At 39.7% G+C, this 18,974-nt stretch overlaps 1 protein-coding gene and 1 long non-coding RNA gene across 2 annotated transcripts; one reads left to right on the plus strand and one right to left on the minus strand.

The window, feature by feature from the left end:
* Positions 1 to 1,684: 1,684 nt before the first annotated feature.
* Positions 1,685 to 13,635, minus strand: LOC309547502. The gene is made up of 3 exons (XR_014224971.1): positions 13,515 to 13,635; positions 3,437 to 3,519; positions 1,685 to 2,230 (listed from the first exon to the last, which is right to left on the minus strand). It is a non-coding gene; the product is annotated as an uncharacterized lncRNA (long non-coding RNA).
* Positions 13,636 to 14,090: 455 nt separating this feature from the next.
* Positions 14,091 to 17,327, plus strand: POU3F3 (POU class 3 homeobox 3). The gene has a single exon (XM_082248501.1). The coding sequence runs from the start codon at positions 14,331 to 14,333 to the stop codon at positions 15,669 to 15,671; it is 1,341 nt and encodes a 446-aa protein (XP_082104627.1). The 5' UTR covers positions 14,091 to 14,330; the 3' UTR covers positions 15,672 to 17,327.
* Positions 17,328 to 18,974: the final 1,647 nt, after the last annotated feature.

Consider the following 18,974-nt stretch of genomic DNA (forward strand, 5'->3'; position numbering starts at 1 on the left):
AATACAACATAGACTTATGCTTGCTTGGGCGAGTACATTATGGAAGCTGGCCACCTCAATGCATTGAATGATCATAGGGCTAAAGGATAGGGTACAGAGACCTAACATTGCTCTCATCTTTCAACCTGTCCTGAAGCATGCAAACTAATGGGACGTAGCAAGTCGTAACTTTGTTAAAGAGCATACGTTGTGCAGCAATAGCATGTTAATGCAATACACTGTTATTCCAGGGGCGAATTGTCTCTCAGCAGGAATTCTGCAGCAGCCTAATGGGGTGTACCAATACATAACTTTGTTAGAGAATAAATTGGACTGAATTAGATGATAGTGCAAAAAAGCTATTATTCCAGTAGTCCATGGGTTGTGTGATGATGTGTCTCCTATGTGCAATTCAGCATGCTAGGGGTTAACTGTGCTAGACACTGTTCTTTATGGAAGCCTTGCAGGCAAGGGGTCTAGATTTCTTTTGTAGGCATATTCCAAATGCACTGATATAGTAAAATCCAAAAAAACGTGGTGCATGTAACAAAAAAAAAAAAAAAATGAATGTACATAGAAATAATGAGAGGACTGTAGACTGTGCTAATTGATTAATTTGTAAGAACGAAGCAGGTGCAGCATGCAACAAATAAATTCGATATAGCAATAGATAATGTTAATTAGTGAGCCAGTTGTTAAACAGCTATTTGATTGACTGTCAGTGAAATAAAGCCATAAAATACAGTGAGGATCATACTGGTAACTTTTACATGGATGAGACGTCAAGCCATGCTCTTATAAAGAAGATTTATGGGGAGTTCGAGCTCAGGACCCTGTTCTTCAATGTCTTCTACTGCTAAACCTGCTAACAAGTTTGTTAAACTTTTACTGTACTTGCTACAATAAGTTTACCAACTCCTATGTAAGGAACTGAGCCAAGTGGCTGCTTAATATTCCATCATTTACGAGCTGTGTTTAGGAAACTACCATGATCAATTAAATAGCCAATAATCAGCTATACAGCGTTCATATACCATCGTGTGGTCCTTATCTTCAAGCTTTGTTCTGTGCTATTGTATCTAGATTTATTTTATTTTTTATCGAATGTTCAAATATTGCTGTTTACTCGGATTTCATTTTGATATAGCCTTACTTTAGTAGCATTTTGAATTGCTTTTTGGTATATTTTATTTAAAATGTGTATATTTTATTACTAAATAATAACTATTGCAACCTATTTTTTTATTATTTAAACAGTATACCAATAAACTGTTAAAATCAACAATTAATATACAGTAAGTGGGTATCTAAACATTTTTTATCATTTTTACTCTGCACACAAACATTATTTCAATTTTCAATTCTATTGATATGATTTATGCATGCATTTCTATTATTATAAGAGCAATTGTTTTTTTATTGATAAAATCCTTTATTAAAAAAAAATGAAAAAAAAAAAAAAGTTTAGCAAATCGTTAAGCTGCTTTTTTTTTTTTTTTTCAATTTGTTTCCCCTCCATCTGACCATTGAAAAGTGATAAAAGGTTAGGAACCAGAAATAGTAAAATAAAATAAATAAATTCATAAAAACCCTAAGCGAGTTTTCACTTAAGTTTTAACAGTCGGTATTCAAAATTAAAATATATATATATACAAGACAGGACAGCAGATTGTTTGATAAAATATACCCTGTTTCACGATGGGGTTAATGGTAGCCGAAAAGCAGAAAATAAAGTGATATATTGCTTTAGCCGGCAACTTAACAATAAGCGAATAGATAAGTTTAGTGCCTGTGTATATTTACTCACCAGCTGCGCCCCCTGCTGGACACTACATATTACCGTTATTTAAGGAACACTTCGAAAGTTTATTTTGCTCAGCAAACCGTATCACATAAAATTAAGAACAGCTTATAAAATTACCTGGTGCGTTTTAAAAGTAAGGAGAGGGGGAAAAAAAAATAAAAGAAACCCAACAGAAAAATAAATCTGATTGCAGCAAGTTAAAGGCTTTTTTTTCTGCTGTGTGCTCCCTGTGGCTGGTTCAAAGCTCTGCCCTTTTATCTAAAGCCCAGTGCACAAACATATAGCTTAATGTGGCTAGTGTTCCTCCTTTTCTTTTCCTCTCTATGGCAACCAGTATGCTTTGCTCAGAAATGTTCCCTGTCAGGAAAACAAATGATCTTCAGGGAGCTGCTGTATCTGGCATCTGTTGCAATGGGGCACACAGAGTTAATCTCTCTTAAAGAGATCCTGTAAGGAGAGCAGAAGAGAGGGGGGATTAGATCGCCCCCCCCAGTACCCCTTTGCCTTTGCTGCATGCAAGTTTACCACTTCAGTCTAAACTTCAACACTACACATTGGCCAGGGTACAAGTGTTATCAATAGAAACTTTTTTTTTTTTTTAAATAAAAAAAATAAATACTCCAAGCAGGCAACAAGTCTACTGTCCATCGGTAAATGATCACATTGACAGCTATCGACATGCAATTAAATAAAGCAAGCAGATCAATGAATCATGGCAAGTGGCAGGTCTGCTAAACGCAATGAACAGGCTACATTTCATTTTAAAGCACTGCTATATATATATATATATATATATATATATATAGATAGATAGATAGATAGATAGATAGATAGATAGATAGATAGATAGATAGATAGATAGATAGATAGATAGATAGGTAGATGGATATATATATATATATATATATATATATATATATATATATATATATATATATATATATATATATATATAGATTTAAATGAGTAAAAAATAATAATAAAAAATACATAATAAAAAAATACACATATATATATATATATATATATATATATATATATATATATATATATATATATATATATATATATCTATATATATATATATATATATATATATATATATATATATATATATATATAAAGGATGGGAAGGCCTGTGCAGTATAAAGCAATAACCACACAGCATGTAATCTTCTTACTACAGATTCTTCTTTTTTTTTTTTTTTCTATTTTTTGTGTATTTTGACATGGAGGCACCAGGAGATGAATCCCAGCTCTGTATCGGTTTACTAGACAGCAGAGTCATTTCCAGCAGAGTCATTTTAGAAGCAGGCTTTTACAATAGAAGAGAACCGTGTCTTGCTCTGACACCCCCCAACACACAAAGGCATGGTACCCCAATATTATCAATGGAGGATTCAGTCTATAACACAGCACATCTCTAATCCCCTCTATTCTCAACCCCAGGATTTAGGCGATCGTCTACTAGAAGAACACAGAAACCGCAGCTTTCTAGTAATAAGCTACAAAATGATACAAAGATAATAAAGAAAACAAACAAAATCATAGCAAGATCTAAAAGAGAAAAAAAAAAAAAAAAAAATTCATTGTAGCAAAACAAGTCAGCCTGTCATTCCAGCGATCACAGAGGAAAAAGAAAACAATACTCACCACCCAGCTAAATCTCCCGACAATAAAGAAACAATGATGTAAAATATATAGAAAGCTGATTTTTGTAGTTTTAATGGGTGACCCTGGAAATAAAAAGAAGGCATTAATGGGAAGTGCATGGAAGCAAGCCTGTGCAGGTCCCCCTTTGCACTGACTCCTCTAAGACAAGCTCTCTACTAGTCTATTATTTCACCAAAATATATGAAAATTTATGCAAATGAAAATCAGCACTAACTGTTCTCTCCTTGTTATACTTTAGGTTGTTTTTTTTTTTTTTTTTTTCCCCTCTCTAGACAAAACAATCGCATTGTATAAAGCAGGGGGTGGGTAGGAGAGGAGGGATTGGGGGGAAAAAAAAACTACTTCCAAACAAGTATATATTTGTGGTTGCAGGGTTGCATCTTTTTTTTTTTTTTTTTTCTTGTGTTATGTATACATCTTTTCCCCTCCTGGTTATCTTGGAGGTGGAAAGTAGATATGTTTGCTAAGAAGCTATCACGTTGCATCGGGCCACCTGAGACGTCTTTTGAAAGCTTGTACTGTGAAATTCATAGCAGTAATTTAGACAAAATCCTCACTGTATATTAATGAAAGCCGGCCCCATGGCACGATTCCTATCCTCCCCATTCAGTGTAAACAAAACCACGAGACTCGCTCGCTTTTTTGAGCCGGATGATGGATCCAAGCAAAATCGGCTGGAAAGGAAAACATGGGGTTCTGGCAGTGACTATTTAACCGCCTGCACCTGGAGATCTCAGCTCCATTCAATGCGATCTGTGTTATATCTCTTCTACATAGAGAAAGAGTGGAGCCCTGGAAGGACACGGGGGAACAACTACTCGTTGTGTGCAGATTTCATGCTACAATTGCGCTTTACATGTGTTCCAGTGTCGGACGGGCTTTTTTTCCCTCCCTTTCTTTATGTTTTTATTATTTATTTTTCATTATTATTATTATTTTTTTTTCTTTTTTGGATTGTGTAGTATAGGTGGGCAGAGCTCACTATCGTTATCGTTCAGCTCATGCATATACTGCAGAGTAGCTGGTGAGATACTGAGGAGCCCAGCCACACATACACACATAATATACACATACACACAATATATATATATATATATATATATATATATATATATATATATATATATATATATATATATGTACACACACTCTGGGACACAGCACATATAGACAGGAGGGAAAGGCAGGGGATGACTGCCAAATACATGCGACCTCCCCACATAGACACCGTCCAATCAGCAGGGACAGGAGTGGGGACTTTTATTGTTTGTGTAGCAGGGACAGGAGTGGGGACTTTTATTGTGTGTGTGTGTGTGTGTGTGTGTGTGTGTGTGTGTGTGTGTAGCAGGGACTGGAGTGGGGACTTTTATTGTGTGTGTAGCAGGGACAGGAGTGGGGACTTTTATTGTGTGTGTAGCAGGGACAGGAGTGGGGACTTCTATCTGTATGCCTAGCCTCTTTAGAGTCAGGAGTGAGGACTTGAATCTGATGTGTGTGTAGCATCAACATAGACAGGAGTGATCATTTGTATCAACAGGGACAGGAGTGGGGAATTGTATTGTGTGTGTAGCAGGGACAGGAGTGGGGACTTATATCTGTGTGTCTAGCATCTTTAGTGTCAGGAGTGAGGACTTGAATCTGTGTGTGTGTAGCATCAACATAGACAGGAGTGATCATTTGAATCTGTCCATGCAGTATCAACGGGGACAGGAATGAGGACTTATATTGTGTATGTAATATCTATAGGAACAGGAGAGGGGACTTATATATTGTGTATGTAACATCAATAGGAACAAAAGTAGGGACTTATGTATGTAACATCAATAGGAACAGAAATAGGGACTTATATTATGTATGTAATATCAATAGGAACAGGAATGGGGACTTATATTGTGTATGTAATATCAATAGGAACAAGAGTTGGGACTTATATTGTGTATGTAATATCAATAGGAACAGGAGTGGGGACTTATATTGTGTATGTAACATCAATAGGAACAGGAGTGGGGACTTATATTGTGTATGTAATATCAATAGGAACAGGAGTTGGGACTTATATTGTGTATGTAATATCAATAGGAACAGGAGTGGGGACTTATATTGTGTATGTAATAACAATAGGAACAAGAGTTGGGACTTATATTGTGTATGTAACATTAATAGGAACAGGAGTTGGGACTTATATTGTGTATGTAACATCAATAGGAACAAGAGTTGGGACTTATATTATGTATGTAACATCAATAGGAACAGGAGTATGGACTTATATTGTGTATGTAATATCAATACGAACAAGAGTTAGGACTTATATTGTGTATGTAACATTAATAGGAACATGAGTGGGGACTTATATTGTGTATGTAATATCAATAGGAACAAGAGTTGGGACTTATATTGTGTATGATGTAATATCAATAGGAACAGGAATGGGGACTTATATTGTGTATGTAACATCAATAGGAACAGGAGTGGGAACTTTTATTGTGTGTGTAATATCAATAGGAACAGGAGTGGGGACTTATATCTGTGTGACTTGCAACTTTAGAGTCAGGAGTGAGGACTTATATCTGTATGTGAAAAATCAACAGAGACAGGAGTTGAGACAGGAGTATGTCTAGCATCTATAGAGTCAGGAGTGGGGACTTTTATTGTGTGTGTAGCAGGCACAGGAGTGGGGACTTCTATCTGTATGCCTAACCTCTTTAGTGTCAGGAGTGAGGACTTGAATCTGATGTGTGTGTAGCATCAACATAGACAGGAGTGATCATTTGAATCTGTCCATGCAGTATCAACAGGGACAGGAGTGGGGACTTTTATTGTGTATGTAGCAGGGACAGGAGTGGGGATTTATATTGTGTATGAAACATCAATAGAAACAGAGGTGGGGACTTATATCTGTGTGTCTAGCACCTTTGAGTCAGGAGTGGGGCCTTATATTGTGTATGTATTATCAATAGGAACAGGAGTGGGGGACTTATATCTGTGTGTGAAAAATCAACAGAGACAGGAGTGGGGACAGGAGTGTGTCTAGGGAGTCAGTAGTGGGGACTTGAATCTGTGTGTCTAGCGTTTCTTACAGTGTGGAGTGGCGACTTAAATACATATGTGTAACATCAGCAGGGACATGAGTGGGGACTTAATCAGTATGTAACATCAGCAGGGACAGGAGTGGGGACTTATATTGTGTGTGTAACATAGGCAGGGACAGGAATGGGGACATTTATTATGTGGTTAACATCAGCAGGGACAGGAATGGGGACATATATTATGTATGTAACATCAGCAGGGACAGGTGTGTGGACTTATATGGTGTGTGTAGCATAGGCAGGGACAGGAATGGGGACTTATATTATGTATGTAACATCAGCAGAGACAGGTGTGGGGACTTATATTGTGTGTGTAACATCAGTAGGGGCAGGAGTGGGGACTTATATTGTATGTGTAACATAAGGAGAGACAGGAGTGGGGACTTATATTGTGTGTGTAACATAAGCAGGGAAAGGAGTGGGGACTTATATTATGTGTGTAACATCAGCAGGGGCAGGAGTGGGGACTTATAATGTGTGTGTGTAACATAAGCAGGGAAAGGAGTGGGGACTTGTGTGTGTAACATAAGCAGGGGCAGGAGTGGGGACTTATATTGTGTGTGTGTAACATAAGCAGGGAAAGGAGTGGGGACTTGTGTGTGTAACATAAGCAGGGGCAGGAGTGGGGACTTATAATGTGTGTGTGTAACATAAGCAGGGAAAGGAGTGGGGACTTGTTTGTGTAACATCAGCAGAGACAGGAGTATGGACTTATATTGTGTGTGTAACATCAGCAGGGACAGGAGTATGGACTTATATTGTGTGTGTAACATCAGCAGGGACAGGAGTATGGACTTATATTGTGTGTGTGTAACATCAGCAGGGACAGGAGTATGGACTTATATTGTGTGTGTAACATAAGCAGGGACAGGAGTGGGGACTTATATTGTTTGTGTAACATCAGCAGAGACAGGAGTATGGACTTATATTGTGTGTGTAACATAAGCAGGGATAGGAGTGGGGACTTATAATGTGTGTATAACATCAGCAGGGACAGGAGTGGGGACTTATATTGTGTGTGTAACATCAGCAGGGACAGGAGTGGGGACTTATATTGTGTGTGTATCATCAGCAGGAACAGGAGTTGGCACTTTGCATAATTGCATGTGTGACATCAACAGAGACTGAAGAGGGGACTTATATATGTGTGTATAGCATCTCTAGAGTCAGGGGTGGGACTTGAATCTGTGTGTGTAACATCAACAGGGACAGGAGTGGGGACTTATATCTGTGTGTGTAACATCAGCAGGGACAGGAGTGGGGACTTATATCTGTGTGTGTAACATCAGCAGGGACAGGAGTGGGGACTTATATCTGTGTGTGTAACATCAGCAGGGACAGGAGTGGGGACTTATATTTTGTGTGTGTAACATCAGCAGGGACAGGAGTGGGGACTTATATCTGTGTGTGTAACATCAGCAGGGACAGGAGTGGGGACTTATATCTGTGTGTGTAACATCAGCAGGGACAGGAGTGGGGACTTATATTTTGTGTGTGTAACATCAGCAGGGACAAGAGTGAGGACTTATATTTGTGTGTGTGTAACATCAGCAGGGACAGGAGTGGGAACTTGTGTCTGTGTAACATCAGTAGGGAAAGGAGTGGAGACATACATGATGTGTAACATCAGCAGGGACAGGAGAGGGGACCTAGAATGTGTGTGTAGAATTCATAGAAAAAGGAGTGGTGACTTATATCTGTGAACAGGGACAGGAGTGTAGACATGTAATTCTGTGTGTAGCATCAACAAGGATTACATGTCTACACTCCAGGGACTTATTTGGTGTGTGAGGCATCATCAATGACTGCAATTGGGACTTTTATGTGTGTGGCAACAAAAGGAGAGTAGTGAGGATTTATTTTTAGGTGTGTAGCATTAACAGGGAGAGGAGTGGGGACTTATATCTTCTGCTTATGTCCCATTATCAAGGACATACAGGGACTGGAGTGGGGACATGTGTATGTGTGTGTAGCTTCAAATGGGATAGTAGTGGGGACTAACCTACAGGGACAAGTGTATGATTTATGTGCCCTATTTATCTTTAACAGGAACTTACATGGGCAGGTGTGGAGTCCAATCTATAAATGTACTATCAACTGGGTCCTACCAGAACAGGAGTGGGGACATATATATTGGGGTGTGGGTACATGATTGTAAGTCAGGTCTGTATGTGTAGCATCAACATGGACCTACAGGGACAGAAGTGTGTGTGTGTGTGTGTGTGTGTGTGTGTGTGTGTGTGTGTGTGTGTGTGTGTGTGTGTAAAATATAGGGACATGTGTGTACATTTGTATGTGTTTGTGTGGCGTGTGTATATGTTGAATTTAGGGGTATGTTTATATTGGTATGCTTTTTGTGCGTGATGTGTGTATTTTATATCAACAGCAAGCTATATCTAGAAGTGAAGTGTGTGTTTTGAATTGGCAGGCCACAGAGAGCTAAGGGAGAGGGATGTGTTTATCTAATATATGTGAGTGTGTTCAGCATCAACAGGGAATCTAAAGGTAGAAGGAGAGTGAGTGAGTGAATGAGTGTTTGTAGATAGAAGTGTAGGCTGATATATACTATATTGTCAAAAGTATTGGGACACCTGTCTTTACACGCACATTAATGACATCCCTGTCCTATAGTCCATAGGGTTCAATATGGAGTTAGCCCACCCATTGCAGCTATAACAGCTTCAACTCTTCTGGGAAAGCTGTCCACAAGGTTTAGAGGTGTGTCTATGGGAATGTTTGACCATTCTTCCAGAAGTGCATTTGCGAGGTCAGGCACTGATGATGACGGGAAGACCTGTCTCACAATCTCCACTCTAATTCATCCCAAAGTTGTTCTATAGGGTTGAGGTCAGGACTCTGTGCAGGCCATTCACGTTCCTCCACCCCAAACTCGCTTATCCATGTCTTTATGGACCTTGCAATGTGCATTGGTCCAATTCACTTGGTGGCCCCCTCCCCCCTGATTATGGTGTGGGGTTGTTTTTCAGGGGTTTGGCTTGGCCCCTTAGTTCCAGTGAAGGGAACACCTAAGGCGTCAGCATACCAAGACATTTTGGACAATTTCATGCTCCCGACTTTATGGGAACAGTTTGGGGATGGCCCCTTCCTGTTCCAACATGACTGCACACCAGTGCACAAAGCAAGGTCCATAAAGACATGGATAAATGAGTTTAGGGTGGAGGAACTTGACTGGCCTGCGCCTCAACCCAATAGAATACTAGAATATATTATAATAGAATATATTAGAGCGGAGACTGCAAGCCAGGCCTTCTCTCCTTCTCTCCAACAACAGTGCCTGACCTCACAAATGTGCTTCTGGAAGAATGGTCAAACATTCCCATAGACACACTCCTAAACCTTGTGGACAGCCTATCCAGAAGAGTTGAAGCATTTATAACTGCAAAGGGTGGCCCACGCAATATTGAATCCTACAGACTAAGACTGGGATGCCATTAAAGATAATGTGCTGCGTCCCAATACTTTTGACAATTTAGTGTGTATATATATATATATATATATATATATATATATATATATATATGTGTGTGTGTGTATGTATATGTATGTATATATATATATTCATTCATAGACCAGGGGGATATAGGTAGAAGTGTGAATTGTTAATTATGTGTATTAACATGGATCTATAGGCTGAAGTGTGTGTTTGAACATGAATCTATAGGGGAAGTGTGTGTTGTTATTTGTGTGTATAAACATGGATATATAGGGGGAAAGTGTGTGTTGTTATATGTGTTTATAAACATGGATCTCTAAGTGGAAGTGTGTGTTGTTATATGTGTGTATAAACATGGATATATAGGGGGAAGTATGTGTTGTTATATGTGTTTATAAACATGGATCTATAGGTGGAAGTGTGTGTTGTTATATGTGTGTATGAACATGGATATATAGGGGGAAGTATGTGTTGTTATATGTGTTTATAAACATGGATCTATAGGGGGAAGTGTGTGTTGTTATATGTGTGTATGAACATGAATCTATAGGTGGAAGTGTGTGTTGGTAAATGTCTGTGTACTAACGTGGGTCTATAGGGGGAAGTGTGTGCTGTTATATATGTGTATGAACATAGATCTATAGGCAGAAGGGTGTGTTGTTATATGTGTGTACTAACATAAATCTATAGTTTGACATGTTTGTTGTTATATTTGTGTATAAACATGGATGTATAGGTTGAAGTGTGTATTGTTATATGTGTGTACTAAGGTGGATCTAATAGGTTGAAGTGTGTATATTGCTATATGTATATATGAACATGGATCTATAGGTGGAAGTGCATATTGTTATATGTGTGTATTACCATGGATCTATAGTTGGAAGTGTGTGTTTATATGTGTGTATAAACATGAATCTATAGGTGGAAGTGTGTATTGTTATATGTGTGTATGAACATGGATCTATGGATGTACGTGTGTATTGTTATCTGTGTGTATGAACATGGATCTATAGCTGGAAGTGCATATTGTTATATAAGGGTATTAACATGGATCTATAAGGTGGAGTTGTGTATTGTTATATGTGTGTATGAACATGAATCTATAGGTGGAAGTGTGTATTGTTATATGTGTGTATGAACATGGATCTATAGGTGTTAGTGTGTGTTGTTAAATATGTGTACTAACATGGATCTATGAGTTGAAGTGTGTATGAACATAGATCTATAGGTTGAAGTGTGTGTTGTTATTTGTGTATATGTGTTTTATAGTAACATGGATCTGTAGGTAGAAGTGTTGTAATATGAATGTATGAACATAGATCTATAGGTGTAAGTGCATACAAATATATGTGTATTGTATAGGTGAAATGGTGTGTAGTTATTTGGGTCTATAAGTGGAGGTGTGTATGCAGGGAGGGGAGGGGTTCTCGATGAGTGTGTTGCTGAGCACACAATGTGGATAATGTGAGGATGCTCATTGACAGAAGGTCTGGCTGTGTCCGAGCAGAGCAGTGTGAGAGCAGGTCCCGGAGGAGAGCTCAATTCGCCCTTGTTTTGGTTGCCACTCTCTCTTTCTTTGCCTTGGATCACTGAGGTTGCCTGTGCTATGTTTCCGCTTGGTTGCATCCACCTCTCCCCCTCCTCTTAACTCTTTCAGGGAGATTTTCAATAGAAAGCTGCCCAAAGATGAGACATCCCAATAAATATATCCTAGAAATGCAATAGTGGCTCCCAGGGCTGTTACAGTGATTTCCAGGAAACAAAACTTCCTACTTTATAGGAAGTGTTCACCTCTAGCAGGACATTAGTAGCAGGGAATCCACTACAAATGCACAGGGCTGTCTTATTATAGAAAAATAATAATAATCATGTCACAGCTCCTAAAATATATATTATTGACATTGGAAATTTCCTAGAGATACCAACCACGTTTATCCACAGCGGATCTACCGATCCTTGCTGGGGGATAGTTGGGGGGTGCAATGTACAGAACAGAACAGAATAGATAGATAGATAGATAGATAGATAGATAGATAGATAGATAGATAGATAGATAGATAGATAGATAGATAGATAGATAGATAGATAGATAGATAGATAGATAGATAGATAGATAGATAGATAGATAGATAGATAGATAGATAGATAGATAGATAGATAGATAGATCTTTATCTATCTATGTGTATGAAATTATCTATATATGTATACAATACATATGTAGATCTTATATGTATAACATTATTTATAACTGTATACAGTACGTATATAGAGATCTTTTCATATATGGGTTTAATGTTTATATATCTATAAAAGGACCTATATCTGTGTACAGTACATAGATAGATAGATAGATAGATAGATAGATAGATAGATAGATAGATAGATAGATAGATAGATAGATAGATAGATAGATAGATAGATAGATAGATCTTATATGTATAAAAGACTCTGTATGTGTATAAAGTACATATATAGGGGCCAAACTGTGTATAAAAGAATATATATGTGTATATAGCACACACACACACACATATATATATATATATATATATATATATATATATATATATATATATGTGTATATATATTTATACTTTTATATATATATATATATATATATATATATGGAGCTATACCTATGTGCATAAAAGGATATATATATATATATATATATATATATATATATATATATATATATACATGGATCTATATCTATGTGTATGAAAATGATCTATATGTGTATATAGTACAGAAATAGGGATCTTTTTATAAATGGATCTATAACTATGTGTATAAAAGGATCTATTTGTGTATATAGTACATATATAGGGATATTTTTATATATGGATCTACATGTGTATAAAGGGATCTATATGTGTATATAATACATATATAGGGATCGTTTTATATATGGATCTATATATGTGTCAAATGATCCATATGTGTATACATTACATATATAGTGATCTTTATGTATAGCTATGTGTATAAAAGGATCTATATGTGTATATAGTATATAAGTAGTGATTTTCATATATATATATATATATATATATATATATATATATATATATATATATATATATATATGTGTGTGTGTATGGATCTATATCTATGTATATATTTGTATACAGTACATATATAGATCTTATATGTATAAAAGGATCTATATCTGTATACAGTACATATGTAGGGATCTTTTTATATATGGTTCTATATCTGCGTGTATAAAATGATATATATGTGTACAAAGCACATATATATAGGTTGTTTTACATATGGATCTACTAAATTCATATAAAAGGATCTATATGAGTATATGTATATAGATGTATTTATATATGGATCTGTATCTATATATTAAAAGATGTATATGTGTATACAATGTATGTGTGTATATATACCCCCTACAATGAGTCCCCCCTGGAATGATCGGTAGATGTAGAATGCATGCAATGTATCGATCCCCTAAAACTAGTGTGCCAGGAGGCTCGGCGCTCGGATGACATCACCTACTTCCTAGAACGGCCTTTGGTAGGTCCCGGGAGGTAAGTTGAAGGGAGACACACTGGTGTAGACAGCAATGTGTGTGTTTAAGGGGTCCAGCTTCCCAGCTCCTACGCCACTTTGCCTAAATGAGAAAGCAAGCAATGGGGCGGGGCGGAGAGGAAGGAGATGTTGGGGGGGGGGGGCGCCTCTTGAGCCAGTCAATGCCTCGGTGTCAATCACCCAGCGTGGAGCCAATCAGCGGGGGCCGTGCTCTGGGCTCGCTCGTATTTGGGATAGTGTGGTGGTGTGCGCGCTCCGTGCAGGGTAAACATTCTCCAGTCCCCGCTCAGTGAGGGAGGGACACACAGAGCTGTCAGAGCCTGAGAGAGGAGAGGGGAGGACGAGCACCGCCAGCCCAGCCAGCTAACTTTCCTCGGAGTTGTCAGAGGGATTCTTGTGAGCAGCACAGGAGGCACAGCACTAGGAGGAGGCACAGCACCAGGAGGAGGCACAGCATTGGAGGAGGCACAGCACTAGGAGCATGTACCGGCGGTGTACAGCCCGGCATCCCGCTGTTGTAGGTGGGAAGCAGAAGTTTATGTAATGCCTCTTCCTCCTCCTCTTTATCAGGGGAAGTTTGGGATCTATCGGACAAGTTGAATGCCCAGGAGATCGGGCTGAGGAGGGAGGCACCGAGAAGAGGTGAGGAGGTTGTGTTGCCCCTGGCCCTGGGCTGCTCCTCCAAGGACAAAAGTGCATCTCAAGGGGGAAACGTTCTCGGGCTGCGGGGGAGGAGAAGAGGAAGCCCCAAACCTGTGGATAGCAGCGGGCAGGGGGGGAGCCATGGCCACCACGGCTGCTTCCAACCCCTACCTCCCCAGTAACAGCATCCTATCCGTCCACTCGGACTCGGGGGGTGGAGGGGGCATGCAGCCCGGCAGCGCGGCGGTGACTTCTGTATCGGGCGGTTACCGGGGGGACCCCACGGTGAAGATGGTGCAAAGCGACTTCATGCAGGGGGCCATGGCGGCCAGTAACGGCGGCCACATGCTGAGCCACGCACACCAGTGGGTGACGGCGCTTCCACACGCGGCGGCGGCTGCAGCAGCTGCAGCAGCGGCAGCGGCCGAGGCCGGCTCACCTTGGTCCAGCAGCCCGGTAGGGATGACCGGTAGCCCTCAGCACCCTCAGCAGCAGGACGTGAAGGGGGGGACTGGGAGGGACGAACTACATCCGGGGGCTGCCCTGCATCACCGGCCGCCTCACCTAGGACCCCACCAAGGACATCAGGGCGGCTGGGGAGCCGCGGCCGCCTCTCACATCCAGTCTATGGCCGCCGGAGCCCAGCAACAGCAGCAACAGCAACAACAACAGCAACAACAGCAGCAGGCGCTTCTCTACTCCCAGTCCGGGGCTTTCACTGTGAACGGTATGCTGAGCCCACCCCCGGGGAGCCAGAGCTTAGTCCACCCAGGCCTGGTCAGGGGTGACACCCCCGAGCTAGCCGACCACCATCACCATCATCACCACCACCAGCAACAACAGCAACATCAGCACCACCAACAGCAGCAACAGCAACAACAGCACCATGGGGTGAACAGCCACGAGCCACACTCCGATGAGGACACCCCGACCTCGGATGACCTAGAACAGTTCGCCAAGCAGTTCAAACAGAGGAGGATCAAACTGGGCTTCACCCAGGCGGACGTGGGCCTGGCCCTTGGCACCCTCTACGGCAATGTCTTCTCCCAGACCACCATCTGCAGGTTCGAAGCTCTGCAGCTCAGCTTCAAGAACATGTGCAAGCTCAAACCCCTGCTCAACAAGTGGCTGGAGGAGGCCGATTCGTCCACTGGCAGCCCGACCAGCATCGATAAGATCGCTGCCCAGGGCAGGAAAAGGAAGAAGAGGACCTCCATCGAGGTGAGCGTCAAAGGGGCCCTGGAGAGCCACTTCCTCAAGTGCCCCAAACCATCAGCTCAGGAGATCACCAACCTGGCCGATAGCCTGCAGCTGGAGAAGGAGGTGGTCCGAGTGTGGTTCTGTAATAGGAGGCAGAAGGAGAAGAGGATGACCCCACCGGGGATCCAGCAACAAACGCCAGATGATGTCTACTCCCAGGTGGGCAATGTGGGGGCCGACACGCCGCCCCCTCACCACGGGATGCAAACTAGTGTGCAATGACTGGAATGGGCACCCACGGGGGGGAAGATGGTCACACACAGCCCCACTCACCCACAATGCTCTTTTTTACTGACAGATCCCCTATCACCACCACCTCCACCACCATGCCATTCACCACCTCCATCTCCTGGCACATGGGTGGACATGCCATTGCACCAAAAACTGCAGAGCGCTCCTTTTAATATATACTCTATTTTTTAAAAAAAGAACGTTTTTTATTTGCCTTACCCAAATAAAAAAAAAAAAGACATGCCACTTGACTTCAATTTTCTGCCCAGCAAGGGTGCCCACATCACATAGGGCACAAGATAATCAGCTGTCTTCTGCGGCTTTTATATATAAGAAAAAAAAAAAGAAAAAAAGGTTGCAGTATTTTTTACCCGTGGTTGTAGGAACTTGCCAGCCCTTCATGGCTACTAGTCATAGCCTTTCCCTGAACGACACAAAAAAAAAAAGCAAATATTCAGGAACAGAATGTGCCCTCATCTCAGCAAGCCAAGCAATGAAATATGCACACAGCACTAAGAAGTGACTTTAAATACATTGGAATACATTTATCCTGTGTCAATAAACAGGGTACACACTGAGGATAGATGGTCTGCTCTCTGAACTATCCTACCAGCCACAAGTGTACAGAAATCATTTTAAGATGTCAAAAAAACAAAAACAAATCCTATTTTTCTCGTGGCTCTTTTTATCTTGATCCCTCACCTGTGACCCTTGAGATTTTTTTTTTTTTTACTCAACCCCCCAGAAAAAAACTCTAAAAATACGGATTTAATTATTCTATTTAAAACATTCATTTGGACTTCTGTATCTGCACTTACCGTGACTACACCTCTTCTAAAGTCCGTTGCCAACTATGATCAGATCATACTATACTGCATTTTCCAAGCGGTGTTTTTTGGTAGGTTAAAAAAAAAAAAAAGAGACTGAAAGACAGCGGTAAAAAAAAAAATATTAGATCAATAACTGATCTAAAAAAAATTGCTTTATATTTTCATCAAATGACTTCTTTTAATATTTTATTCAGAATACCTATGAACTTGATGCAGAACAGTAATTTATTTTTTTCCCCAAAATCTTGTATTACGTGTTGTTTTTTTATTTTTTTTTGTTTATTTGTTTTGTTTTGTTTTTTTTCAGACGAGCACAAATAACAATTGAAAAAGAAATATGGACAGGTTATAATGGTCTCTTTTGATGTGATCATTTGATTGTAATTTAATTTTAGTAGTGGTTCCGTAAGAGCTGATTGAGAAAATAAATTTGGTAGAACGATTCAGATCTGTGTGTGATGCCTATGAAAAAAAAAAAAAAAACAATGGTGGTACAAGCAGAGCAGCTCCTTGTTATTGTGTCTGAAATATTATTAATGGGGGTAATGTCTGTTGTTTTGTATTGTATAAGTTCTATTTAGTTCACTGCCAGTCTTATTTGTCCCCCCATTTCTAAACTTAAGCCTAGTCCCCAAATGCCCCTTAGTAAGAAAAAAAAAATAATAATAATGTGTATGTGTGGAGTCTATGTTGGCTGCAATGGAAATCTCATATTTTTTATGGTTTCTTAATATGGATCAGCTAAACACTGATCTCGAATAGGGACATGTTTGTTTCATTTAGAATAGGTTTTTTTTTTAATTATTGGGCAGTCTGCGTCCAAGTTAAAAATTCCAGATGGCCTGTTTATTTCTCCATACTGCCACTAAAGGGATTTTTATTATAATTTTTTATTTTTTGTAAAGTGTATTGAGAGTGAATAATCTAAACAGTTGATCATGGTGGGTTTACATGTGGCTAGCAATACCCTATTCCAGCTGTGTATAGAATCTGGACCGATTGCACTGTTGTCTTTTTTTTTTTTTCTTTTTATATTTATGTGCTATTTCTCCCCTTTAAAAAAATGGCTAGGCCTTGAGACAATCTGTTCAATTAGGGCTTCCATAAGGTTTTTTTTTTTGTTTTTTTTATCATTATTATTATTTGGTATAGATGTATATATGCGTTGTGTGCGCCTTTTCCTGCCACCATGAATCCAGCTTAAATGGTGTTTTCCATCCAGCAGATGCGGCCATCATTGGCAGGCCTCTTGTCATTGCTAGGAATTGGCATACAGGCCGATCTCATTGTTCTGAGCAGCTTTATTTTATCTCTCAGGGTGACAGCACAATCCCAGTTTCTAAAATCCACGGGGATCTCCATACACAGCAATGGACAGGACTACAATAATCACACCAGTGCAGTGTATTAGTAGACAGTGGTTTGTGTGTGTGTGCTGGCGGTCTATATGTATTTTTTGATTTTATGTTTTATTTTCTTAGGGCTAAGCTTCAGTGCATGATCTCCCAGCAGTGACACTGTTAGGATGTGCTCCCTATTCACACGTGGCCTCCAATCCCATTTTTCACACATGAAGAGTGGAGGGCTATTGAGACAGGGAGTCCCTTTATTTGAATGACTTAGAAGCTGGATTCAGATAGCTGTCTTTCTTTTTTTTTTGGCTTCACATTGTTGCTGTGTTAAAAGATTTGAGAATCACACCAGCATGCCTGTGATGTGACTATGGAGTGGTGCTCCTAGCAGAGGTGATCCTACTTTCACTGATTCCTGCAGGAAGGTCACACAATGCTTTTGTAGTGTTACTTTGCAGTAATGGAAAGGGCAGGGAGCTCCTAGGAAGGCTCTATGGCTTTCTGACTATCAAGGTTTTACAACACAATAGATCCCTACTTCTGCTCATGTACTGTACTGTGGCTTTGCTGGCATACAAGCCAAGGTACCTGGCTCCCTACCACTGGCTTGTGTTCTAGCCTGTATTATCTGCTTATACTGGGGAATAAGAGGCTGTTTTATTAATGAAGTTAAGAATTATGTGATCATTCATTCAATCATGTGAAAAGCCTCTGCAAATGATCACATGACTAAGATAATAAAAAAGAACATCACATTTTTTTAAAGTGAAGATTCTCAACTTCTTTAGTAAATCAGCATCAATGTGTGTATGTGTGATGGATCTATGTGATCATCAGCTGGTTAGGTGGTATATCTCACCATGATGTCCCCCTCCCTCCCCTCCAATCCACACTGTGTCTGATAATGAATGATTTGTAATGACAACTGTAGAGATTCCTCTACCACAATTTTTTTTTTTTGTCTACAGTTTTACCAACAAGTGTAACTTGATTTCATATTTCTTTTTTTTTTAATTTTACATTTGTTTTTTGTTCCCTTAAATTATATATATTTGTAACCTATTTATCTTGTTAAAGCATTTTTTTGGTTGTATTTATCCGTTTATTTTCAT

The sequence above is a fragment of the Pelophylax lessonae genome (genome assembly GCF_965119305.1).
Source record: "Pelophylax lessonae genome assembly, chromosome: 2".
Lineage (NCBI taxonomy): Eukaryota > Metazoa > Chordata > Amphibia > Anura > Ranidae > Pelophylax > Pelophylax lessonae.

Coding starts and splice junctions, on each gene's coding strand:
- POU3F3 (XM_082248501.1), top strand. CDS start 14,331: ATGGCCACCACGGCTGCTTCCAACCCCTACCTCCCCAGTAACAGCATC.